This window comes from Thamnophis elegans, chromosome 4 (genome assembly GCF_009769535.1).
Source record: "Thamnophis elegans isolate rThaEle1 chromosome 4, rThaEle1.pri, whole genome shotgun sequence".
NCBI lineage: Eukaryota > Metazoa > Chordata > Lepidosauria > Squamata > Colubridae > Thamnophis > Thamnophis elegans.
The window spans coordinates 117,201,590-117,229,250 of NC_045544.1; the positions used below are offsets into that span (position 1 = coordinate 117,201,590).

At 41.2% G+C, this 27,661-nt stretch overlaps 1 protein-coding gene across 1 annotated transcript in view; it reads right to left on the reverse strand.

The window, feature by feature from the left end:
* Positions 1-3,140: 3,140 nt before the first annotated feature.
* Positions 3,141-27,661, reverse strand: part of BAZ1B (bromodomain adjacent to zinc finger domain 1B) — a 34,566-nt gene continuing 10,045 nt past the window's right edge. Inside the window, exons 4-19 of the mRNA XM_032215076.1 lie at positions 25,823-26,024; positions 24,887-25,008; positions 24,377-24,574; positions 20,956-22,621; positions 19,986-20,124; positions 18,974-19,128; positions 17,774-17,885; positions 15,405-15,503; positions 14,603-14,777; positions 13,886-14,071; positions 11,484-11,631; positions 10,813-10,960; positions 10,328-10,446; positions 7,621-7,775; positions 6,195-6,298; positions 3,141-5,039 (exon numbers count right to left, since the gene is read on the reverse strand). Coding sequence (XP_032070967.1) covers positions 4,670-5,039; positions 6,195-6,298; positions 7,621-7,775; positions 10,328-10,446; positions 10,813-10,960; positions 11,484-11,631; positions 13,886-14,071; positions 14,603-14,777; positions 15,405-15,503; positions 17,774-17,885; positions 18,974-19,128; positions 19,986-20,124; positions 20,956-22,621; positions 24,377-24,574; positions 24,887-25,008; positions 25,823-26,024 — 4,098 coding nt within the window. The 3' untranslated portion in view covers positions 3,141-4,669. The remainder of the gene's footprint in view (positions 5,040-6,194; positions 6,299-7,620; positions 7,776-10,327; positions 10,447-10,812; positions 10,961-11,483; positions 11,632-13,885; positions 14,072-14,602; positions 14,778-15,404; positions 15,504-17,773; positions 17,886-18,973; positions 19,129-19,985; positions 20,125-20,955; positions 22,622-24,376; positions 24,575-24,886; positions 25,009-25,822; positions 26,025-27,661) is intronic.

Sequence of the window (27,661 nt, forward strand, 5' to 3'; positions counted from 1 at the left end):
TAGAAAGTGAATATGCTAAGATCCAGGTTTATATTGGCACCCTTGGCATATAAAGACCAGGCACAAGTATCATCCCTATTATAACTCTTTCATGGCAAGACAAGCCCCACCGAAAGAGGCAGAACCCAAATACCCATAGATTTCACTTGGCAGACCATATATAAGCAATGGAGGTTGATGCTGCTGGCTGGAGTGAAAGGGAGTGGCCATCTCTATTTGCACAGACCACTGCATCTGTTGGCAGCATTTGTGATATATTTGTGCTGCAGGAATCAACAGCCAACCTCAGAAAGCATCTGAGATTAGAGCTGAATGTACTTGTATTTCTGGGACTGTTTTGCTTTCTTGCAGTCTTTCAAAGTATTACAGGTAGTTCCCAAGAAGAGCTAAGAAAATTGGATGACTATTTGAAACCCTCTGCTGGTCCATCCTATCAAGAAAAGGGTCGAGTCCCAAACAACTCTATAAGAACTATATAGCCATCCAGAACTCTAGGATGGTCTCCATTTCCCGAGGCAAGGTTTTAAGAGAAATGTTTCCAAGACAACTTCGTATGAAAAAGGCTTTGTTGCAAGCATCTGCTTTTGCATGTAAAATCTCATATCGTCAAGTCTATGATGTCTTCTGTTTAAATTCTTGGAGCGTCTGCTAATAACACAAAGGGGCTAACTGGATCTGCCAAGGACCCATCTAGCCCACTTTTTAATTCTACCCAGTTACAACCTGACACATAAAATAAATTCTCATATGCACCAGCAGGAAGAAACCAGTCCTTTTCTCCAGCAGCTAGTCTCCAACCTTGCCAACTTTACGACTTGTGGACTTCAACTCCCAGAATTCCTCAGCCAGGGGGCTGAGGAATTCTGGGAATTGAAGTCCACAGGTCATAAAGTTGCCAAGGTTGGAGACCTTCAATTTAAGGGATGGTTCCCATAATTCACAAGATTACATATAGATGTGATTACCTACAGCCTCCCCCCTCCTATTCCCCCAAATTGCTGAGTTCCCTTTTAAAATTATTTGGGATAGTGAACACCATATTTTGATTAATGAATCACTCTTTTAACATACTTTAGAAAATAACGAATTGCCATTTCCATAAGTGTATATATCTCTAAAATATCCCCTAATAGCCCCAATTCCCACAATATTTCCTTTAACGTATGATTTTGATTTCCTTTAATAATAAAAAAAAATATTTTCCAGCTCAATATCCAATTTAGGTAAGAGGACTGGAATTATATTCACTATTTGCAGCATTTCCATAGATGTATTAGGCTATTATATCAATAGCTTTATTTTTAATTCCTGTTGTAATGATTTCAAGCCTGGAATTTGACTTTTATATTCAAGCCACACATAGGGTGGGTATTTTCTTTCAACTATCGACCCCAACTTGAAAGTTTCTTTCTGTCCAATTGCTGGCAGCCCAAAACTCACTTATATTTTAAAAAATTGGCTTTTTAAAGCCACATGTATAATTTGCATGTTTACATTAAACTGCATGGCCACTTTTGAGGCTATTTCATCCAGAAATCCTTCCTGTATTTCTTACATATGCTTTCTAGCCTCCAACCAAGTATTTTGCACTAGCTCAGCCCTCTGCAGGGTTTGCCATGTCCCCACCTTTTTTGCTTTAATCTGGCAATTTTAGTAAAGCTTTGCAGACCTGAGCTGATAAATGAACGTAGATAGTCTTCTCATTTATTTCTACCATGTCTGCCCAGGCCTGCCTTTGCAGGGAAATAGCTAGTAATTTAAGCCAACATTCAAAGGCTATAATTCTGTTGCTCAGGATGTAGAAAACGGCATGGAGGAACAGGCCAAATAGGCTCCAACAAAGGAACTGCATTTTGTGGCATGAGAGGTTCTCCGCCACCTATTCTAGGACAGTGAATAGAGGGCCTGGCTGTAGAGATCAAAGCCATTCAAACTCAAGGACAAAGATCAACACCTGCCAAAGGAAGCAAGAAGCCGTTTCGGAGGATGCAGTCACGGATACCTCTTACACTTACTGCATGCTTTGTCTGCATTTCTGTATGATCACCTTTGAATTCATACAACTCTTCATCCAACCTCTGAAGATTGCTTTTCCACTTGTGGCACATTAAAACAATCCTACATTTACCTTCTGGGCCGAGTCAAGATCAGAATTCACAGGAATTCATTTTGATAGCTGTCAGTCTCTTGAGACTGAGAATCAGAAAATTAAACTTTTTTGAACGGGGAAAACACTGCATTTCTGGGAACAATCTTGGTGGCTGCTGGCAAATAATTTGGCATCTGATAAAATGACATTTCCTTTGTTACTTCTTTCAAGAGCGGGTCATCAGAATTTCACTTTACTGAAATCGCACACTCAAGATATCTAAGGTATCAACACAGTAGAATAAAAGGGGAATGTTAATATAAATCGGGGAAATATTTTACAGAAGGCATCAAGTGACAGGAAGAACCCTTGGTTGTGCTGCCACCTACTGGACCTCTTGGATGAAATATGGACTGTAAGGTGTTCTAATTTTGTACCATTTAGAGTCAAAATGCTGTCAATTCTTCCCCAGGCTCAACAGTCTGCTTTATCCTCAGAGTTCAGCCCAACACTGCTCGCTAATAATGTGTCTGAAGCTGGTGCTTGTGGGATCAATGTATCTATTGCTTTACTTGTGGTTCATCTGAAACAAGGACATGCAGTATCCCAGTTTGCTCTCCTTAGAACTGGGGTTTTGCTACATGGAGTGCTGTAATGTATGTACATATAATGGCAGTTACATATAAACTAAAGTTTATTCTTCTAGGGCAGCGAGCTCTATAGAGCTACTATGGCCCACTATAGGTTTAGGAGAACCTCCCACATTTAACATATATGCTGGCAATGACATCCCAACGTTGTTGTCAGTCGTGAAGTCATGTCCGACCCATTGTGACCCCATGAATAACGCTCCTCCAGGATTTCAGGTTAGATGTCCAAATAACTAAAATGCATTTACCTGAATATTGGAAGCTTCAGTTTTGCCAGCTTTAGAATTCTCCTATCCAGAAATGTACAATAAGTAAAAAAAAAAAAAAAAAAAAGTTATAGAATAAGACCCTCAACTTTTAAGTCTTCAGGCTAGCAAGGATCTGAACCTTCAAGCAGGCAGAAAAACAAAATTCGGTTTTGTATTTCCAATTTATTACAAGTACAGCTCTTAGCAGATCCCCCTCCCCCAAACAACTTTTTTTAAAAAAAAAAATTAGTCCAAAAACGTCCCATTATGTAGAAGTTGGGAAAATAACAAAGTAATAGATGGGGGTGGATCGCATTGATCGATGTTGGCAGCAAAAACGGGCCTTGGACACCTGATGATGCTCTTGTGGTAGGAATAATTCAAAAGCGTTAATCCAAAAGACAAGGATATAATGCCAGGCTATGATTATTAGGTATCACATACTCCTTGCTCCAGCAAAGAGAAGCCGGAGAGACAGGATTCATTTCAAGAATGAAAACTCCATCTTCTCACAGCCCCATGCAGCTTCCAATACAAAGCTAAAAAATAATAATGATAATAATAATGTATGTCTTGAAATGACAGAAAGCCGAACAGAAATCCTCAACTGAACAAAATCTTCGTGAGGTAGCCCAGGCTTCCAAGGGACCCCCTTCCACAGACCCCTGTCTCTGGCTGGGCCATTAGTGTGCAAGGTCAGGCTCTCTCTTTCGGCCTGATCTGGAACCCAGCAATGGAAGGCGGAAATGAGACAGGTTAGAGACAATATGACTATAAAAGGAGACAAGAGCAAGTCTACAGAGTGTACAATCCTGACGGATTTCCTGGGTCAACTCCAACTACTTTCTCTAAGAAAAAAACGAGTGAGTTATAGAGGGGAGGAATATAAAGCAAACACATCCTCATAGAAACTGTACAATACACGTTAAAGTCAAGGCGACTTTATCTTACACGGTGTTTGTTTTTATACAAGATCACTGCTGGACAGGAGAATCTTCCCTTAACTAGAAAAAAGATTTATAAAGTTAGAACCAGTGTCCTTTCCCCCCAAACTCTTGGGTTTTATGACACTGTTTGTTCTTGCGCACCTGGCGCCAGGAAGTGCTGTGAGGAGGAAACAACTCTCCCTGCTGCCCACACCGAGAGGCTGGAGAACGATAAGCACCCCAAAAGCTGGCCTGCATAAAGATGCTGGTGAAAGGTGACTGGCTAAGAAAGGTAAGTGCTTGCCCGTTCTAAAAGGTGGCTTCCTCAGGGGGGAGATGGAGAGGGGGCTTGTGGGGTAGGAGGTTATAAATACACACGTGGCACTGGCAGCTCATTTCTCCCACTTGCCCCTCAGGACCAATAGGAAGGAATTGGGAGGAAGAGGGCAGCTCTCCTTCAGAGAAAACCTGCACCGTCCTCAGCTGTTAAGCGGTTCCATCCACTCATCCTCACGTCCCTCGTGTCTCCTTAATTTGCACAGACTATGTGCACAGTTGAGGAATCAGAAATCCAACTTTTCTGTTGACAGCTGGTTGATTAGTTGCTAACAGCAATTAGAACAAGCCCACGGGAAAGCTGGTGAGAGGAATGGGGTGGGGGAGGACAGTGTGAAGCTGAGCAGCTTTCACCTCTGAACTCCATCAGGGCAGCGGATCCTGCTGAGACCTGCTCCGAGCGTGTCCCATCCGGGCCCTTCATTTCCTCCTCCTGCGCCGCCTCGTGTACTCCAGGGCCTCAGGATCGCTGTCCCCATCGGCTTCCCCGAATTCCTGACCAGGCGGGACAAAGGATCGCTTGCGTTTCCGGCGCATGTACGTGTGGCCAGGCAGATGTTTGTGTAACATGTCTATCAAACATTGTTCCGTCTTCTCCAGGCAGGTAAGGACATGGCTGCCGTTCTGGTTGTATTGCTCGGCATTGGCAAAGACCTGCTTCATATCAGAGAGAAAATCCTGCACAGACCGGTAGCTGCCACAGGAGCACTTGCTCTGCATTGTCTGGAAGTCCATGGGGTTGCTGATCACTTCAAAATAATCTTCTGCCTCTTCTGTGGTTACTGGCTCCCTGACAAGATAATGCCAAAGGTTAGTTAGGGCATCCTCTATGATAACCAAGTGCTAGGCTTCTGTTTTTAGTTCCTTCCTTGCTTCTGACACTGGCACACATCCCCATCTTATCACACCGACAAGATTTAACACACTATGTACTCAGAAAAAGCTATTATCATCCAGCCAAAATATAATCCCAAACTCTAAGAGAGTTAAAGAATAGTGGGTAGGCCATACTGTCTACCTCAGGAGTGTCAAACTCGATTTCAATGGGAGCTGCATCAGGGTTGTGTTTGAACTCGGGGACCTGGGGGTGGTAGTTGGGGGCATGGCCAGCTCAACATCACTCTTTGAGGCTCCATTTTCTACTGCGATGGGTTCCTGCAGCCCTCTGCCAGTGAAAATGGAGCATGCAGCCTTCCCGGGCCTCTCTTTTCACTGGCAGAGGGCTGTAAAAGGCCGTCATGGCCAAAAACGAAGTGGATGCGGCTTCCCTGAGTTCCATTTTCACTGGCAGAAGTACCGGGAGCTGATCCTTCGCTGTTTCCAGGGCAGCCTTGTGGGCCAGAACTAAGCATCCTACAGGCCGGATTTGGCCCCCAGCCCTTGAGTTTGACACCCCTGGTCTACCTAGTGTAGAGAGTACTACCTAAAAGAGAGTACTTCAATATCTATGTTTAGGATATGAAAAACTTTTCCTTTTACTACTATATGTGGAGTTAATTATGTGAAAAAGCACTTTATTTAATCCATTATTCCCACTCAAATTGCATGGATGCAAAGAGGCCCTTCCTGTTTGCCAGAGTACCCACGCAAGTGATTATTTTAAATCAAGTATCAAGCCAGGATGCTATGATTCAGGGCAGACTGTTTTACATTGGTAAATTTTAAGATATGTGGATGCTGGTTGGGGTATTTTAGGAATTAAAGTGTACACATTTTAAAGTCCCCCAAGTGTGAAAAACACAGGATTCACTTTCTTGAGTTGGAGGGAGGCTGTTAAGAATGATCCATGTTTCTTTCAACTGCCCACTAGCATAAAATAGGCAGAAGACACAGACCACAAACCGGAGGGGGGAGGAAGAACGAAGAGGCTCTCTGATGTTCTTTATCCCTGTTTGAGCATACACGGGCAGGAGTGGGGACCTGCCATTTGTTCCTGATGCCTCACCTGAAAGGCCAGCTGAACCGGTACTTGATAAGTTTATTTAGGATTTCCTCGCATTTTTGCAGTTCCAGGGCCTGCCTGCGAGACATCTTCTTTGTCTGAAGCACCTGTGTTACAAAGACAGTCAGAAAGGAAACACAGAACAGCCCAGATCCAAACCATACAAGAATTGATCTTTTCATGATGTAGGGCAGAACCCCCATGAAGCAAAATGTGCCTGGTGACAAGAGCCTATTACTGGCAATCTGCCCAGGAGCTCCTAGCTGGGGAGAGCAGTCTGTCTATGGGAAGCTTGGCAAAGCTTCCTACTAAAAAACAGGGTGGGGGTGCAAACAGCGGAGAAACCATTCTACAAAGACTTTCAAGACTTGCTATCCTACCAGCAATAAGCATGAAACAAACCAGGCAGCTGCTGCAGCTTTGATGGGGCAGCCAAAGAATACCTCCATCCTAGTTTGAGTTTCAGTTTTGGAGCCCTAATCAGAAAACCAGCAGGATCCCAGCTCAGTGATTATTTGGGGCAATAAGCTTCTTCAAAGTGCTTTCAGGTAGTCAAGGAAGGGCGCCAGCAAACAAGGCACTGGTGGGTGGGAGCTTGTAAGGCACAGCATGCAGCGGAACAGGGAAGCAACCTGAAGAACTGAGACCAAATACCAGTATAGGAAGGACAAAAGCAAGGCCCCTGGCCAGCTCCTTTCCCTCCTGGCACAGAAGGCCTTCTCTTAAGTGACACAATTGAGGGGAGAAAAATTACCTCCCTGGCATCATTGCAGGGGAAATATGCGAAAGAGAGAAAAAGCAAGAGACAGCATTTATGCTAAACTGTACCTTGGCAAGAAGTTATAAACTTGCGTTTCTAGATTTCAAATACAAAAGGAGGCAAATATGACCCATACTAGATACCACAAACCACTTTGTACAGCATAGCATCTCCCAAGTGGAAGGTGTTAATTCCTCCATTTTTGTGGGGCTAAGTTCTATTGCTGCAGTTTCAGCCATCCAAGACTTCAGGAGACGGGTAGGGGAGAATAATTCTCAAATGAAAGCCCAACGCTTTCTTCTTTTAAATGTCAAGTGAAATGTAAGATAGCTGAATTAATTTTTGGCAGGCAGGCTGCAGAGGCAACAAATGTCCTTAAGAGCTGCCTTGGAAGTGATGTGGTGTTTTGCATTGCCAGCATACCAATGAGCTTCCAGGCCTCATCACTTCCTAGAGACTCATGGCTATTTAAAAGCTTTTAAACACTAATCAAGTAAGGAAGGTGGGGGAGAAGCAGGTAATCTTGGGAGGGAGGGCGAGAGACAGGCAGACATCAGGTAAATGTATACAAGGAAGAGCTTCTTTGATAAAGGAAGGCAGGACGGATATAGAGACACCTGTTCTGCTTTTAACTGCTAAAAATGTTATCTAGAGATCGGTAGCTCTTACCAGCTCATCTATGTCAGTTTCAGTGACAGGTGCCGTCTGCTGTCGGGACGCTCGAGTGGCATGGAGTGTTCGCTTCTTGCCTTGGTGCCTGCCCCGCTTTGGAGGATCTGCTGCTATGCCACCTTGCTTCCCCTTGGCTGCTTTCCTGGGTCTTACTGTAAATTAGAGAGGGTGGAATGATTTAATACTGGAGTGGCAGAAAGGTAATGGGATGCAACCAGTCATTGTGCCCAGGAAAGATTCCAAGCTACTCCTAAGGCATTGCCTGCTATTTCCAGATATTCTTATTACCAGGAATAAAGGTTGCTAATTAATAGGAAACAAATGACCAGTTTTAAAAAAAACCACCATTATAAAAGCTATTTGAGCACTAGTTGGTCATTTTTCTCTTTCATTCTCCTAAGACAGAAACACATGTGATCAATTTAAGTTTTTTTATTCTTGATCCAAAAACATATCTCTATACAGTAGGACCTCGGGGGCTGACCATAATCTGTTCCAGGACTTCAGTCGGCACCCGATTTGGTCGTGACCAGAAGCAAGACAAACTGTGCATGTGTGCGCACACACAAAAAATGCCATAGCAAGGGAAATCACCATGGCTGTGTTTATTCGGCATCCAAGAATATGTTCATGACATGAGTAAAACATTTAGCAGGTTTTTCAGTTGGCACCCAAATTGTTTGTGGTCTGAGCCATTCAGGATCCGAGGTCCCATTGTTATCAAGGATTTTTTTAAATACACGATTCAATTAAAATGATTACATGGTCTAAAGCATTCTCAACTGTTGGGCTATCCCTCTGCTTCCCTCCCCCTTTTTCCATTCCTGCTCATCCTGACTCGACTCAAAAGGCTCCGCTGTTGACAATGCAAAAGCAGCTCTCTAATTCAGCTGGCTCCTTGATCAGACCTCAATGCTAGAAGCCAAGAACAGGTTTACAGGATGCCCCAGAGACTCTGCTTTCATTTCTCTGCTGATCATATGTTCACCAGAAAAGAGTGATTGGCTGAGCTAAGTATCATTCCAAGCATTCATAAGTGGCCCACACAGTGGGTTAAGGCAGCTGCTAAGCCCCCTCAGCAGCATGCACCGAGTATTGGATTTCTCCTGCCAGCTGACAAGGAGACAGTTTGAACAATAGAACTTCACTGCAGCAAATACTCTTGCTGACTATTTCATGTCAAGCGGCGGATGCTAGGTCCCCCCCCTCCAAGTAATGAAGGAGAATCAACCTTCACAGCAAGTTTTCAATCCACAGCAGAAAAGACACTTAATAGGGTACAATTTTCATTCATCACTGTCCAATACAGCAGTTATTTCTGTTACGAACACCATCTGTTTAAGGGTTGCTTCCCCTTATGTTGAGAGAGCAACATGTGCTAAATATCTGGCAGTCCAACATTCTCTGTAAGAATACTTTGGATCAACGCTGTACCAAGGATTAAACAGTACTTTGCCAAAATGAAAGATTTCTCCATCATGACCTTTCCCAATTAAATGCCTCATAAAGCTGTGGCTGTGGCGCAGGCTTTATTTTTAGTGACAGTGGCACTCACCTGGGCCTGGCCAGGCCGGCAGGAAGGAGCCTGAACAAACTTCAAAAGCAGACATAAATACTTGTAATAGATGAGCATTCTTTCAAGATTGGAAAAGGCTCCACAAAAATCTAGACAGCAATTATAAGCAGAAGCTCACATGCTGACAGCTCTGAATGGGAACCAGGTGCCACCAGAGTAGGGGCCACTGTCCCTCAGACATCAACAGAGTCTGTTTCTTTAGGTCTCTTTCTCCTGGGCTTCATTTCCTAACCAGGAAATAATTATGACTTACCTATGAAACTGTTACAGGAAGCAGTAAGGGCTGAACCCCAGAGTACAAGTACTTCAGAGTGATCAGTGTTAAGACTTAAGTAAGACTTAAGCTTTTTTCACAGGTATCTGGATGCAGTAGTTTTATTTTTGCGTGAGGCATAGTTCTGACATATACATTAAGAGATAAATTTTGATATGAAAAATATTCTTTTTGACTTTCAGAGTTCCATGACAACAAGGAATATTACAAAGACATTGACCTGTAGATAATTACTGCAATGGCAATGAACTTTATAGTGGTGGCATTTCTGAACCTCTTGCAAGTCCTGCATGTTGTCACAGGATTCGGATTTTGTGTGCCACTGACCTGAAAACTACCTTGGGCTTGCTTTATCCATCTATTTCTCTCTCTCTTTCTCTCTATCTCAGAAAAAAAACTAGAAAGATTCTGGATCCACAGAATAAGTCCATTTTGATCAAGGATACTCTGCAACAATCCAATTACAGTTTAAGTTTGGCAATAACAAAATGCTGGTTCAGAAATTTGAACCTTTATAACTCTTCTAGTTTTAGGTGCCACCATCCAAAAGTTAAGAAGGCTCTACAGTTTAATGTCTGAAGTTGTGGTAGATTTACTGCAATTACACACTGCCTTAAAAGACAAAGTACCCACTGCTCACTTTTTTCAAGCAATGTGGAACTATCACAAATCAGAAAACTGATCCCGAAACAGTCAGCAGTACCTTCCTAGCTCAGGACTGCTAGTAAGACACGCATTGGCTGCAGTTTAGAGAGTGGGAATCAGGAAAGATTCTCTGAGTCAAACGAACAGGATAGGAACCTGTCCAATCCCTCAGGGAAGACCTCTTGCCCTTTCATTTCAGTGCAACGTACATTTTAATCCAGCAACCTCATAGCCTTCTTCCTCTTCTTCCTCCCCATCATCATCATCTTCCTCAGATTCATCTTCATCAGTTTCACTCTCCTCTTCAACTGAGTCTTCAGCATAGTTTCTAGAGGAAAGATTTGATAGTCAAAATCCTGCTTTCCCCTCAAAGCCATTCCACAGGACTGTACTTTGTATACAGGCTTCATATTTGCATTCCATGTTATATCTAATGAAGACAAGCTGGCCTAAGCAGCAGCCAAAACAACAAATGCACTCAACTGATAGAATATGAATATATAATACACACACACACCAATGCCTGTTTATTTTATATAGCTATAATGTAATGTCCAAAATAGCTAGGAATGGCATACAAATCCTGCTATACCCAGTTCAGCGAACCTAATATAGAGTAAGAGGATATGGGCAAATATGTTCAGATGAAGTGCCTTTCTGTTAAAGGCACCTCTGCAAACCAAATAATTCTTACCTGCCCCGAGAGCTCCGCCTGGCCATTGAGGGCTGGCAAGCAGGGCACTGCCATTCTCCTTCTGGGATATCATAGAGGGCTGGTCTCAAGCAAAACAGGTGGAAAGCTTTGTTGCATTCATCACACAGGATGAGTTTGTCATCCTCACCTGAGGGAACAGGGCAAAAACAATCTAGTAATTCAAAGAACAAAGAAGAGTAATAAACAAGCAAGTATGTTGGGGAACAGCCTTTGACAGGATTGTCCTTGGTAGATGGCTATAGCTCAATTCTTTGGAAATCTGCCCATCTACTAAAAAAAGCAAAAAAAAGCTGAGATAGTTAAAAGGTATCCTGGGGAACCAGATGATTGCAGGTAAAAACTCACCAGTTTACTCACTATAGGAGGCATTTTGTATTGCACAGTTACACAATGTTTTCAAAACTCCAAATAGAACATTGGATCAAGTAGTCAAAAAAGCGCTTCCTATCTCAATGTATACTGTACACTAAGCTCCTTGAGGGACAAAAACATAATGAAAACCTGGAAAAAAAATATAGAACAGTGGGTACCTATATCTTTTTCTGGGGGACTGGGAGGGCAATCACTTTATGTATTCACAGGATATCTTCCTTTCAAGGCTTTGACAATATTAGAAGTCTTGCAGTTGATTCAAAGTCTGAAATACCCACCTTTCTTGCGACACACTTTGCATCTAGCATTTTCTGCAGACATGTCCCACTTGATGCAAGCATCCAACATACCAAGCAGCACGTGCATCCGTGAGAAGGTTTGTGCCTCACGGATTGCCACTTTCCATTTCTCCACAGCTGAAGCAACCTAGGGGGTAAAACAAGGACCTTAGGGCCAAACTCCCAGCAATTGGAAGGCATTTTGTGATCATTCCCTAGAATTCACAGCAGCTATCTTTTAGGCACTACTAAAAATTCTTCTCCCCCGGAGCCTCAGAAGCTCATAACTCTTGTTCAACTTCACATGGCCAGCTTGAAACCAGCTGCATTCTTGACTTTGAAATCTGAACTAAATTCTTGCCCATCAAAGAGAAACAGACAGTAGAACTTTAGCTGTTAACTCTAGGGACAGCTGGGGAGGCAAGGACTTGCTAGGCTGCCCTCTAGTGGAGACTTCGGACAAGATACTGTATATGACAACATATATAACAGCACTATAACAAAGGAGGGTAAAACATGACGGACAAGCAGCATATCAGTGGCTACCAGAGTCAAATAAAGATGCTCAAACACAAGGATCTTTTGAATAACTATGCTCAGGTGCTAATTGCTTTGCAGTTCTATCACAAGAAAAGAACATGGAAATGAGCAAATTCAAATAAACTTTCAAATAATGGCCATTTAGAGGATACACAGCCCTCTCTAGAAATATAAACCTGTTACTGCATTAAATAGAAAACATGGGCAAATCTTAGAGCACCCGAATTAATAATCTCCTAGTAAAGGGAATTGAATGTCTCAAGAAATGGCTGAGCTCTGCTGTTAATAGCAGTTCAGGAGTCAAATAAAACCATCTATTTCTGCAGAGTTGCACATTCCCCTCCCACTGAATCCAAGGAAATGCCGAGTAAACCGGACGGCTAAGAAAACAAAATTTCACACCAGTCTAGAATTCCCTCCTCATTGCTCATTGGGATAGACCTGGATCGAGAAGTAGCTAGGATTATAGTCTTTTTTTCCCTTGGAATGCTCAGAATGCTTGCTTCTCAGACACATTAGCTTTCCAAAGACCTACTCCTAGAGATTTGGTGCTATCATACTGGGCCAAAGAAAACGTGAAGCTCTTGGCAGCTTTTGCTTCCACAAACTGGAAAAAGAAATCAATGCACTCAGGATGACTTTCCTACAAAATAAGGGTCAGTGGTATCCCGCTAGGACAGTGATGGTGAATCTTTTTGGCACCAAGTGCCTTAAAAATCATGCGGAAACATCATGTGCATATAAGCACGCTCGTCAGGGCTGTGTTCCAGAAAAGCTGAACTTCCAGGTTCTGGTGCACATAGTTTTTTGGCACTGCCACATATGCGAAGGACAGCTAATCCTCGCATGCACATGCATGGCAGAAATCTAGAAGACAAACAGGCAAGGTTCGCCATCGCAGCCCTAGGATCTCAGTATAAGTCAGAAGGTTTCACTATCTTAGGCCTTAGGGGAGAGAGGAACAAGGAAAGCAAGACTTGGGTGAATAGTAATTCAAAAGTAAGGTAAGGGACCACTTAATGGTGTAGTGCAAATTCACTAACCCACAGAGAAGCAATTTATAATGTCCTGTACTCTACCATGTGCGTCAGATATTAAAGGACAAAAAAACCCTACCATATGCAGCCACGGAACTACAATGAAAAGGGCAGTGAAGTCGGTAACATTTTGTCCCTCAGGCCTGGCTGCATTGATTCTTTCTAATCACTATAGCCTCCATTCTCTTGGAAGCAAGACAATGCATTTGGTCATATAAACATCAGTCACAACACTGGCCAAGTTAAGGGAAGAGGAGGAACAGATGACAACATACAAGTCAGACAACTATACAATAGCAAAAAACAGCCAAAAAGAAGCAGCTGTTCTCAATGGACACTTCTAGAATAAAAATAATCAGGAGTCATTTTGAAAGGTAAACAAACGTTTGTAAATTTGAAACAAAGATTGTACTTTTCATATGTTGAAAATGGTGTCCATTTCTTAAGGAAGTCTCTCCATTAAAAATATACCGAGAATGACCGCAAAGAATTATCATCTCATGTTAGATGGTATTCATGTCTATCGGAAAACACTGATCGTAGGCAAGAATGACAGCCTTTCATAAATTATAGGCTTTGAGTCTTTTTGTAGCAGACTCAAAGGACAGCAGCTTCTGCTTTCCATTTAAGGGGTTCTTTTTTAAATTGCAACGAGAGAAGATGCAGCCTCTCTTGCTGTAGAAAGCAAGGCCCTGCCATGAAGTAACACCAATAAATTCAAGCTCCAACAGCCTACATCTGTAGCAACAACTTCATGCAATCTGTCCAGGCATTGTTGCCTTTTCAGTCCAGAGATGTTTAGCTTATATCTACAATAATCAAGACCTTGGCTTCTTCTGCTACTTTCTTCTCTTCATCAACTTCCTCAGCCTTGGCAACAGCATCTTCTCCTTGATGTTTTCTTCTCTTCTGTTTAGGAGCCATGAAGCCTTGCAGAAACTTCTTGATGACACTGGCCTGCAGAGCAATCACACACTCCCCAAAATCTTTTAGGCTCTCCAATGAACAGACCTAAGAAGAGAAACATTGATATTATTTATTTGTAGCATGTGCAGGACTTTCCCTTTCTTATCCATATACTTCTGCTTCCATTTGTCAGATGAGAAAACGTCCGCTTAAACAAATAGGTCTACAGTATTGTAGGCAAAACTCTAGTTGTAAAACAAGTAAAAAACAGCACTTTAGAACTCTTAAATGGCACCCAGCATACTTTAGATACTACTCTACTACAGTGTTTTATCAATTTTAAACCCAACTTTGCTAAATAACATGTCAACTATCCACAGAACCTGAGTATATTATCCATTTCAGGTGCTATTTCAATCTTCCACTTCCTTGAATGCCACTAAACTAATAGTTTGTAAGGTGAGAACTACCTGTATTTAAAATAAAACACTCCAGAAGAGTTTCAGAGCAAAGTGGCACATTTTAAGGGATGTTCAGAATTCAAGATCTGGAGTTAATAAGGCATTCACTATACTTTAGAATTGGACACATTGTTCAAATATTTCCCCATGTGTCTACATCAGTATTACCACTCACCCTGGCTTCAAATTCTCCCTCACTGACATATCCCAGACCTCCTTTCTGCAACCGTGTGGCAACTTCAATAACATCACTGCGCAAGAAGTTTAGCAATTCCTGGCTGCCATCACACGACTTCAGACCTGGGTTCTGTTTCCGAGCCAAATGAATGGAATGCAGGATATCTTGATACCTGAGAGGAGGAGGAGGAGATAACTTAGTGGATAACTTCTACCTTCATGAGCCAGGGTGGAAACAATTAAGAGATGTAGGCTGTAAGTTCTGCAAAATGCTATAAGCTGAAAATTTATAGCTCATCCAAACTGCAAGCACGGAGTAACCAAAGTACTGCTTGGTCCAGAAATCAAATGCTGACGCTTAGGAATGCTAAATGTTTTTGCAGCCCTGCAAAAGGTTATTTTATACTAGTGCTTCAGTTAAATTGTTTATTCAAGCTTGCTAAAAAGTATGAAATGTCTTTTGGAAAGCAGAAGCTAATCCTTTTGTACAGCTATGGCTTTTAAAAACGTTCTGGAAAAATTTAAGCTGTACTTGAAGCATCATTATGAAACTTCTCGAATGTTTTGCCCATAAGCAAAAGATTTACCCCAAAACAATAACAATCAGCTTTCCTGTAAACTATTTCTTCTTCCAAACTGTCATTATGTAGGCTGCTGGCATTGAAGTGACGAAGCCATAGAATTTCACTAACAGATAAAGGCAAAAATCATTTATTGAACAATTTCAGAAATCCATTGTATTTTCAGTATGCGTATACAAGTGCCATGTAGTTTTGCAGCAAGTGAAGAGGAAGCCTCACCTGATCTGTAACTGATCTTTCAACTGGCTCTCTCTTATCCCATGGGAATGCAAGCAGGCTAGCAGTTCGTCCAACTCTTTCAGACTGTCACAGAGAAACCTGGAAGACAGGATAACTTGTTCAATACTTTCAGTGACAGTAATACAATAAAAGACACCCTGAACTACAAATGTTTCAACCATGCCAGATAAATTACCATCTCACTATTTCAAACCAACTATTTATTTAGGCCCTTATGAGGTTTCTATATTATAAAAAAAAATCTGTATCTGTTTTAAGGATATGATGGTTTATACACATGTAACATTTTATAATAAAGTCTTACAAAATACTGCAATGAATTTAGCTGGGTTACAGGTAATCCTTGACTTATAACCATTCATTCAGTGACTGTTTGAAATTATGACAATTTTAAATGAAGGAACTCACAACCCATGTTATACCCATGCCCCCATGATCATGGATCAAAATCCTGGGATTTGGCAGCCTGCTCGCACTTATGACCACAGAAGTACTGCAACTCCCCGACTCACCTATCTCTCCCCCATCCATGCCAGCTTCTTGCTCCCACTCCTGACAAAGCAGACTAGGCCTGGCTACTGGGTCATATGCGACATCTCACTTTATAACAGCATCATTTAGTAAACAAAATTCCAGTCCCAATTTATGATCGTAAGTCAAGGGCTACCTGTACTATTTTAGATATGCAGTTTAGCATTTTAATGACCTTTGGAAGTAAAATTAAGAATCACATAACTCAGCATTTGGACACCTATTTCATTGGACAAATTATACTATTCCTGCCCCCTACTGGTAAACAAATGCATAGCTCTGGAAAAACGAGGACTTCAAAGAAGCACACAACAAAATGTTCTGCAAGCAGGAATGGATCTTTGGCACTCTTCAAAATAAAAGTTTGTAATAATCTACATTTTGACAAAATTCTGAATCAACAGTTGTTTAAACCAAGCATTCTAATTAAAGATTTTTAGATTTAAATTTTATGACACAACACTCACAAATCAGAATATAGAATGAGAGAGTTGGATGGGACCTTGGAGGTTTTCTAGCCTAACCCCCTGCTTAAGGGTAGGCCCCATACATTTCTGGGCAAATGGCTGTCCAATCTTGTTTTAAAGAACAGCCACAACATCTGGAGGCAAGCTGTTCCACTGATTAATTGTTCTCACTGACAGAAAATTTCTCTTTAATTCTAGTTTGAATCTTTGTTATGCTTCAATCTGTTACAAATTCAATGCATGATAAACTGTTTTCAAAATATATCAGTTTCTAAAACAATTAAATGGTAATGGTCACTGAAACTATAGGTAGTTCTTGATTTACAACCGATCGATTAACAGCCATTCAAAATTACAACAGGCCCAGAATGGTTGCTTTATATACAGCCTGTAAACCATTTCTGTCCATTATAAAATGTTGTGCCACAGACCCCTGGTCCATGCAACCATGACTTCACAACCACTTGCAACCGGGTTGTCCTCAGGCTGGACCCCCGCCTTCCTGCCCCAAATCAACTCTCCCTTCCACAGGGCATTAGAGATAGTTCTGCTACCTCAGTGGCCTGGGCCACCCAGGTGCCCATCGAGGAGATCTGCAGAGCTGCCGCCTGGTCCTCTCCCTTGCCCTTCATCAGGCACTACTGGCTGGATGCATATGCCTCCGCGGAGGCGGCCTTCGGGAGGAAGTTTCTTCAGGGAGTCCTGGAGTCTCGGGGGGGGGGGGGGGCAGGCCCAGTGATTTCCTCCCAAGGATATCTAGCTTTGGTATGTCCCAGTTGTGACTTCTCCCACGCCTCACTTCAGAAACTGTCAGTTGGTCTTACCTGAACTGCACGTCTCGAAGGTAGTCATTTCCCACCCATTAGGGCGCCCCGCGCTAGGGGCCTGAGCTAGTTCAGTTATGGTCGGTCAGGGACCGGGCAGGAAGGATGTGTGTGTGTGGTTTCTTTGTCCCTTCCTTCCCAGGTTTCTCTGCAACGGACCATCGGTTAATCTGGGAAAGTCAGGAGGAGGAGCGGAGGTGTGGCCTCAAGATTTACCTCAGTCTCCGGGACACAGTTGTGACTACTCCCACACCACCTTTGAGACATGCAATTCAGGTAAGACCAACTGACATTTCTTGCTTAATTCCTTTTTATTATTAAATTTTACTCTTTTCTATTCTGCATAATGATCCATTACTCCAGAAGGAAATAATGTAAACATGTGTATAGCAATCCAGAACATTCTGAATACTTCTCCAAAAATCTAAATACCCAAATTTCAATTGTGAATAGATGGTATGAGAATAGAAATATATCATATATTATTCCCCACCCAATTTTTTTGTTGATAGGTATGGGGACTCACCACAGGTTCTGTCCCTGCTTTGGTACTGATGTCTCAACAGGTATTTCTGGAATATGCAGGATCCCTTGTGGGGTGTTCAAAACGCTGCCTTCCACCAAGTTTTCCTGTGGGTCTGTAAACATAGTAAGCATAAGTAGCAAAACAATTTATTTGCATGGTTTCCATCGCTACTTTATAAAACAAAGCCTCACAACATCTAATTAAGCTATTTTGTAACCATCCAGGGAAAGCATAGATGTTTAAATGCACAGCTTTATTGTGTTAGTGCACTTTTTAACATTGTATGTTCCTTTAATTGGAATTATAGGAAGCAAACTACATTTAATAATATCTTAACAAATAACCTCATTTATAAGAATTGAGATATTAAAAATTACACCATGCATTCCATTGTTTTCCAATTTTACTACGTCTGGCCAATTGAAATATATATTTTAGCTACCTATAAAGTGTGTAAAATTTAAACGATATGCTTCTTCAGTTTGTTACTAAATGTAAATCAAATTCCAATTGCTGCAATTTTGTCCAGAAAGCCTGCATCATTATACCAATGGCTCAACAGGTAATTCATGGGAAGTAAAAATACTGGAGGGGTGTCCATGCATGTGTGGAAAACACATAAATTAGTATTTTCCTTAAAAAAATACATAATGCTAAGCAAAAGGTCAGACAGAAATGGTGCAAAATTGGAAGTCCTACCTATCAGAGACACAGTATACCTGCATTTCACAAGATACTGTACTGCAATTTCTACAGGGCAATCTGGCTTGCTTTTTGGGGGAGGAGATAACAGACTGCAACATGATTTACGTCACCATTTTATCTGAAGTCCCTCGATTATAGCACTCCTTTCCATATAAATCCTATCATAAAGATAAACTGACTGAACAAAAAGATCTTAATGAAAAGCATTATCTAGAGAAAAATATTTAGTGATTATTTTAAGGAACATAGCAGTTATTGAATATGAATGTTAAATATAAATATTTAATATTTGAAACGTAAATACAATATATGATGTCTATGTAGCTGAATGAAAAGGTTTACTTTCCTATGATACGAACATGGTTCTACCAAAATGGACTAATCCAAAAGAAAGACAAATTGTCTAATAAAGGGATTTTATATTTGATACTTACAACAACAGTATAGGCATTTCACTTGTTTCACATATACCAAATAAGAAGTAATCAAGATTACCTTGCTGGTAATCTTCTTCCTCCTCCTCGTCCTCTTCCTCCTCCTCTTCTTCCTCCTCCTCCTCACTTGGAGGTGTAAAAGTATAATCGATACCATCATGCACCCAACCCTTCTCTATGAATAAGCCAGGAACTTCATCGGAGAAGAGCCAATACCTAAAATAAAGAGATTGTATTAGATGTGAGGGAGCAAAGCACTTTTCCACATCCAACCCTCAGAAACAGGTCCAACTGCTATGCCAGTAAACACTCCTGGCTGCTCAAAGTGGAAAGCAAAGTTTAACTTCATTAACTTCTTAATGAAGAAAAATAGGAGTACTTCAAACTTCCTAGAAAGCCAATGTGGTGCAGCAGCTAAGATACTGGGCTAGTCCAGGGGGAAGAGGGAAATGGGACAAAAATCAAGGCCAGTTTCAACCATAGAAACTCTGCTCTCACTTCAATGTATGCTATAGGGCCCATATTGAAGGAAAAAATGGTGGCACAAGTGCTTCTTTGAGCTCTTTAAGGAAAGGTGGGGTATAGATCTGCTATATTCATGTATAGCAATAAATAATAAAACAGATGAAATGCATATGAAATAAAGCAAGAGAGCTTGCAGTAAAGTCACTCAGTGAGTAAAAGTAAGGGAAATGGGGCAATGGGGAAGTGAAGTAATTAGGTAGTAACAGAATGTTGCCTTGATAGTTGGGAGAGGATAAGATTCCCTGAGACTTCCTGAACAATAAGGAAAGAAAGAAACAGAGTTACAGAGAATGATAAAGTAAGGTGAAGACATCTGAGCAGACAGGCTCTGTGTATTAAGATGCAGCTATCTGTGCCCTATAATTGTGATTACTTCTGAGTAAATCAGGTCCTTCGTCTAGTGTTAATAAAAATGATACAAGACCAGTAATCGACACTTAGAGGAAGGAACCAGTCTAAAACCAGTTCCTGGCATCTTCAGTTAAGTCCTGATGTAGGGAATTATATCACAGTCCTCATAATCCACAAAGATATTCCTCCATTCCTACCTGTTGTGATTACGGTCTGTGCCTATCGGTGTCCTGCGCATGACCAGCTTTGCTTTGGCAATGCCATCTTGAAAGGCTTTTTCCGCCGCAGCTTTATGCTTGCGAATTCTTTCCTCCTCTGCTTCTTTTTCAAGTTTTACTAGTGGAGCAGCAGAAAAAAACTGAATTAATCCCCCATAACATTAAAGTTGTTTTATTTTTTTCTTAAACCAAATACTTAGTTCCGACCGTTACAATGTCCCTGCTGTCACGATTATCATTTCTGACATTCCCTATTGGCTTCCCTTAAGAAAGTCAGAAGTTGGGGTCAAATGAGGTCCTCACTTAACAATAGTAAGAATTGCTGTTGTACATCAATGTAGTCATGTAACATGAAATGACCAATTCTGAACAAAACCTCCCCTCAAAGGCTCCCTCAAATTGCTACTGATTCCCAGTGATTACATAGAAGCTCCTGGCAAAAATGCAGACATGCCAGTGCCTTGAGTTTTCACAGGCTATTATTCTAGGGATTTTCAGGTCATCTCCCATCTAACTAGCAGTTCCAATCTGCTCAGGATTTGAGTTTAGTAACTGCTAAAGAAATTGGCAAAAGATAGCATCAGACTATGCAATATTCTATTCCTTCCATATTTTCAGAGAGATGGCATTGAGACTACCCTCCTGTATTGAAATGGATCGATAGCGCCTGTAATATTGATATACAAACTAATTGTTAACTGTATGTTATTCCTGGCCCAGATAGCTTTTATGGACTCAGATGAACATCTGAATAAATAGTTCAGATCTTCCTGTTTCTCTATCAAATGTAGCACAGGTATGCACAAAGACAAAAACAGAGGATACGTTTATCTGTTAGCAAACTTCCTTTCTCTACAGCAGATTAGAGTCCTTCGCTTGGCAGTTATAAATGTCAGTAGCCCAACGGAAACTAATCTTCCCACAACAAAAAAGCTACTCTTTTAATTACCTCGCATTTCCATTTCCTGCTGCTCTTTCTCTTTCTTGGCCTGAATTGCCATAAGCCTCCTGCTTTTGACGGTGCTGATCATGTCTTCTGCTTCTATATCCATACGTTGCTCTGATTTGACTGTTTTCTCTGGTTCCCCTTTCTTCTTTTCGCCCTTCCCCAAACCATTTTCCTCTTTGCCATTCTCTTTGTTCTTGGCCACCATCTCTTTCCGTTTTTGCTTTTCTGCCCTCTTCTTATCATTCTCCTCTTTCAGCATTGCCAGCCGTTCCTTCCACAATTCAGCTGACATCTGCTGCTTTGCTTCCACATGATCCTGCACTGAATAGGTCATCAAAATCCGATGGCAAAGAGCTGTGAGGATTTGCAGTTTCTCCTCGGGGGTCAGCTCAAAGAACTCAGTTACCTCCAATTTCTCCAGGAATTCATCCTGTACTTCATTGTCTTCAAAAGCTGCCAAGTCTTTGTTCTCTTCTGCATTCTCCGAAGCTTCACTTTCCTCCTGTATATCTGACTTGCGCAGACAAAGACGAACTAATTCAGAAACAGAGTGCAAAGTGAGGGGAATCTCAGACAGTTTCATCCCCAGCTCCAAGTAGTCTTCTGCAATCTCGTCTTGCAGCAAAGTCTGGAGAAGAATGACCAAAATTCTGTTCAAGTACAGAAAACCCCCTTTTTCAGCACAAAGAGCTTCCATAAGAGAAACAGCAGTGATGGGATACTGAGCATCTGGGAGCAGTAGCCCCGAGTAACAACTCAGAAACTCCACAACCATAGCCACATCGCCAAAGAGGGTATTAGGGAGTCCTTCTGGAGTATCCACCAGCTTAAAAGCAGGCATGTTGTTGCCTTTGATATCCTGGTCCTCATATCGCTTCTGCTTCTCTAGCCTCTCCATCATTTCCTTTTCCCGACGCTCTTTGGCTTTTTCCTTCAGTTTCTCCTTCAGCTTCTCCCGTTTCTTCTTCATGTATTCTTTGCGCTGATCTTCTGTCATGGAAGCCCAGTTTTTCCGGTGCTCTAGTAGTTCATAACGCTTTTGCACTATGCCTCGCAGCTCCTCAGGAAGACGTGCACGATCCTCACTAGACAGCAACCGAGCTGTTTTTGAAATTATGCAGGAAAGGGCACTCTTCTTGTCCTCACGGTCTTTGTTCTCTCTATAGTAAGCAATGAGGTGAAGTGCAGCAGGTGGAAGATGTTTCGGAGGTTTATTGGAAGACCTGGGACTTCCAGCTGAGCTTCTTGGTGCTCTTGGGACTTTGGAAGTACCTTTAGTCATGTCTAGAAGTGTCATCTGTTTCATTTTCATCTTGGGATCTTTTTTGGGAGATCTAGATTTTCCAGATTTTTGCCCATTCAACACCTTTTTATTTTTCTGTTTTGGATCCAATGATTTCCCAAGCCGCTTCTTATTGAAAGGGTCAAGTTTTCCAGGCACCATAATATTCATCATCTCCTCCAGCTCCTCTGTAGACAATTTCGGGGTTTTGAAGTTCTTAATGTTCAGCGAACAGCCCACAATTGATTTATTTAATTGCACACTGCACCAAAGTGAGGGATTCAGCCCCTGTCCTGTAGAAGAACCATCTAACTTGGGCTTTTTAGGTTTTCTATCAGGTGATGAAGTGCTCTTCCTCTTTGTTGAAGGATTGAGAGTCAAATACTGGAATCAAAGCAATGCAAAATGTAAAGGATCTGCATTTAAAATTGAACATGGATTTTGCTTGCACTAGGAATAATCTACCCCAAATGTGCATAAGCCAAAAACACAAAATAAACAGAGAGCTCTTAACTGACTACACCATATACCTTCTCTATAAACATTCAATAGCAAAGAAATCTACTAGTGTTCAAATTGTTTCAGAAATGTTTTATCAAAAGTCCTTTGAAACATTGGTACAGCCCTAGTCTCTATTCTTACAAAAAGTTAAATACAAATTGTTAAATGACATGTTCAGAAATTTCTACAATCTGAGGCTTAGAATGAATGGAAGGACCATTCGATCCTGCTGAAGGAGTTGGGTCTCCCACTTATTTTTAACACTAAAAAAGAATGGTCCATTCTGCAGCAAGACACCCAGGCAGTAGCTCAAGACTTGTAGGATGCTACAAAATTCAGACAGTTTGCTGTTGAATCAGGATATCATTAAGAGGGCACTTCTATAGAAAGAGGAAAATTGAGATTCCTGAATTGTGAGCTTGATTTCTCTCCTGCAAGAATATGGCAACACAAGAACCTCAAACATGGCTCTCATTAGACATAATGTACTCAGGCTTCCTACCTTCCTGCATTAAAACTTTTACTTCAAAATTATGTGGGAAATATACATATTTCAAAATGTTATATCAGGTACCAGCAATATTTTTAATTCCCAGAACACATCAATACTTCATATTCTTAAAAAGAAAAATGGGTAATTGTTATCTACTACATACATTATTCTGAAACATATCCTAACATTCAATACAAAGTCAACGATGGAAGGAATATCTGTGAGCTAAAGGTGATGGGTGGCAAGAAATCTAAATGATGCTTGCTGTTCCTTTACTTTCTTTCCTTTTCCCCGCTTTGGTTTGTGGTGCAGGAAACTGGAATATTTAGTAATGGTTTGAAGATTAAAAATGATTCAGAGATGTGAATTTTCAAAATATAAGCTCAACAAAATAACTGAAGCTTTAATTTCCACCTCTATGTTGAATTTAAGGTTTTTTGAGCAAAGCTAACTTTATCTTCTCTATGTTTCATTGTTGGGTATACAGGTAGTCATAGATATGACCATTCATTTGGCGACTGTTCAGTTACAACAGTGATGAAAAAAGTCACTTGCAACCAGTCCTACACTTACAACTATCACAGTATCCCTGCAGCTATGTGATGAAAATTCAGGCATTTAGCAACAACAGCTGCAGTATTCTGGAGTCACGTGATCACTATTTACAACTTTCCCAGGGGGCTTCCAACAAACAAAGTGAATGAGGGAGGCCAGATCCATTTAACGATCTCAGTAAAAAGGTCATAAATTCATTTAATGATTGCACTGCTTAGCAATGGAAATTCCAACCCCAATTGTGATTAAGTCGAAGACTGCCTGTATCTGTATAGGAGTCATTAGACAATGGACAGGTGCCCACCCTCGCATCTTAACCAATTCTGGCATAACATATTCTTTAAATTCCAAATGTGCTCATCAACAAGGGAAGCATCCCAGTAAAAGGCAATGAATACATATTTCAGAATCATTATTTCAGCGCCTGATTATAAACAATGGCACTCTCTTCTGAAAAAGGCAGGAGGTGGCAAATTTCACTCTGATATTGCCTTATTTTCAATACAGGCCTAAGAATAAATATCCATGTGAAAATGACTCCCTATTTTTCATCATCACACAACTCAGACAGATCTTGCATTATTTCTCACTTTATGTGGGTCAAGCAAGAAGTCACTGAACTTGCTGGGAAGGGAATACTTCTTCACCAACTCATCTTCAACTACCCATGGAGCATTCTCGCCTGTTCCAGCACGAAGTGCATTATGACGAATGAAATATCGCAGAATCTCTTTGTTTGGTGGACGTTCTGTTCGAATCAAGCTGTCTGCTGGCACATTGTTAATGATCTTGAAAGATAAAAACAAATGTTTCAGACAGGGTTTTAAATTGATGGTACGGAAACAATAAATAAGTAGTAGTTTAGAGCAGAACCCAGTAAGTCACTGAAAGTTTAACATTTATCTTAAATGATACATACATTGTAATAATAGAAAGTTTGTAATCATATAGGTATATTAACTATATGTATGTGTGTGTATGCTGCACACACACACACACACACACACAATATTTAAATATAGTTTATGACAGTTATGTTAACTGCTTCTTAAAGTGTTGAGACAGGAGTGGCTAATAGGCAAACTTAGCAATCTGCTCACCTTGTCTTCATTCTGTAACTTGATATCATATTTGTGTGGTAAGAATTTTGGAGGAACCCATTTCCTTTCTTCTTTTTTCAGAGAAGTAGGAAGCTTCCGAGGAGATCGGCGTGCCCGGTCACCTGCCCCATTAAGAAAGAAAGCAAAAACATTAGTTCTGTGCTTTAACAGTTTTGTGTTTGTGCCTGCACCACCGTGTTTTAGAAAAATACTTTCACTAATGCTGCTGTAAATGTAATGTAAATGTATATTAATATGTTAGATCAGGAGTCCCCAACCTCTGGGTTGTGTCCCACTAGTTTGCAACCAGGTGGCTGAAATGGTGGGCAAGCGCACACACATCCCCACTTGCATGACCAGAGGGTGAGCACGCATGCTCATGCTCCATTTGCATGCGTGCCCTGCCCGCAAATGGAGCTGATAATGCTTTCCAGCTGCTCACACAGAACCATCTCCCCACCACCCCTGGTCCACAAAGCCAGAAAGGTAGGAGAACTCTGTGTTACATCATTAAACTGTGGTGTGAAAGTGTATCCTGTGTATGCTCTTGAGTGATATTAACACTGAGCTTTGAGATAGTGTACGTTTAAAAATCTTTTCTACAGCACAAACATTTCAAATTTTATTTTACTGACACAAAGGAAACTCAAAAATTTCCTGCATAATTCTAAACAGATAAAGTTGTGGCTTATCATAAACACACGGAACCATAAAAAGTACATGCTTGATAGCAAGAAGTAAGTAACATATGTAATACTGCTGGATTACTTTATAAGTAACTCAAGGCAGCAAACATATATATTTTGGAAACAGTGATTCTCTCCAGATCAAGACTGTTTTTAGCAGTCATCTATTGGCCATACATGCAATTTTGCAGTTTACTCCTAAATAAGACTTAAAGCTGGTTCCTTTCATTTCAGTCCATGGATTACTTACTCAGACTCTCTCTTCTGCTGTCATCTTCTTTCAATGCTGGCTCCTTTTGATTTTCCTGTACAACCTGGCTGGTATTCTCTTTGTCACTGGATGGGGAGTCACAGGCTGCATCTGTCTTCTTCTCAATAACCTCATCTTCTGCTACTTTCTCCAATGGATGTATTTTTACCACCTTGACACGTAGTACTTTTTCTTTTCCAACCTGAAAAAAAAGGCAATTTGGAACTAGGAAGAGAATTATTTCCCACATTCAGTAATAATTTGTGAAATGAATACTGAGAGGTGGGAGTGTCATGTCGGAAGGCAATGTTCCCTCTAAGGTGGCAAATAAACACCATGCAGCAGTTTCCCACTGCCGCGCAGTGTCGTTTGCCGGACACAGACTGCAGTCTCTGCACTCTGCAGAATGGCCACGGAATCGCGAACGAAACCCCCTCCAGCTAAACAGGAGTCTTGACAACATTTTTAAAAAAAGTTTGGGCGGAATTGGTGCGATTTATTATGCGGCTGCATGTGGGTGGCACCTCCTGATTTTCCGCGCTTCGGACCTTTCAACAAAGCCTTTCCCCACCCTACGCTAGGGGACTCGCTTGTGTGCAAGTCGGCGCCCCAAACGGAGCTGGATCCGGTCGTCTCCTCCCTGCCTTTCCTTCCCTTTTTATGCCCTATCTCAGACGTGCGGGCGCGCATGCTGTGGACTCGCCCACTTAGACGCCAAGGTTGTTGCGTGCTTAGCTGCGGCCGTATCTCCTGTTTTTTCCCCTCCCTCTTACGTGCCCCTTGGTGCAGCGGGCTAACGCTGGCGAAAGGAGTGGGGCGGACGGCATGGCACAACTGGGTAAATTATAAACCACAGATTTTAATCCTATTTAATTTTTAATGGTATCAAATTTAGCTATAAAGTGGCCTTACCTACTGTTTTAGAGTAGAGCCGAGATGGCGCAGTGGTTAAATGCAGCACTGCAGGCTACTGCTAGATCAGCAGTTCAGCGGTTCAAATCTCACCGGCTCAGGGTTGACTCAGCCTTCCATCCTTCCAAGGTGGGTAAAATGAGGACCCAGATTGTTGGGGGCAATATGCTGACTCTCTGTAAACCGCTTAGAGAGGGCTGAAAGCCCTATGAAGCGGTATATAAGTCTACTGCTATAAGTCTACTGCTATTGCTATTTTTTTTCCCCTGGGCCTGCTAAATTCTGGTCCCTGGTGATACAATGAGTTAAATAAATTCTGGCCTGGATTTCCTATTGTGCAATTTGTGTCATGGACTTAATCATTTTAAATTCCATAAAATGCCAGTACACATCCTTTCTGCCAAGAGATCAGAAAAAACAATGCTCGAATCTTCTGACATTTAAATGATTTATAATGTTGTTTAGATATATAATTTGGATTATACTTGAAAGCTATGCATTGATTAAATACTACGGAATACAATCCTACGGCAATTCTTTCTTCTTTGGTTTTAGAAAAGGATAATTCCCTTTTTAGCCAGGCTTTTTGAATTAGATTATGGTGATGTTAACACCAGTTTTTAAGTAGATTTCAATTTTAAAAAAATTGGATAGCTGCTTTGAATGCCTTGGAGATGAAAAGATGGGGTACAAAACTGAAATAATAAAAAATAGTACATTCATTTTGAAAAATAAATGCAATACTTGATTAATTTCATATCTTTATTTAAAATAGTTTTGGCATGGCATATGATTCTATTGACAGTTGGGAATAATGTGGATGTTGTATCTGATTCTGAGGTATGTATATTCTTAAGTAATGTAACAACATATAGTCCAAATTTGCTAGATTATTTAATTGATCTTACTACTTTAAAGGGGGAGAGG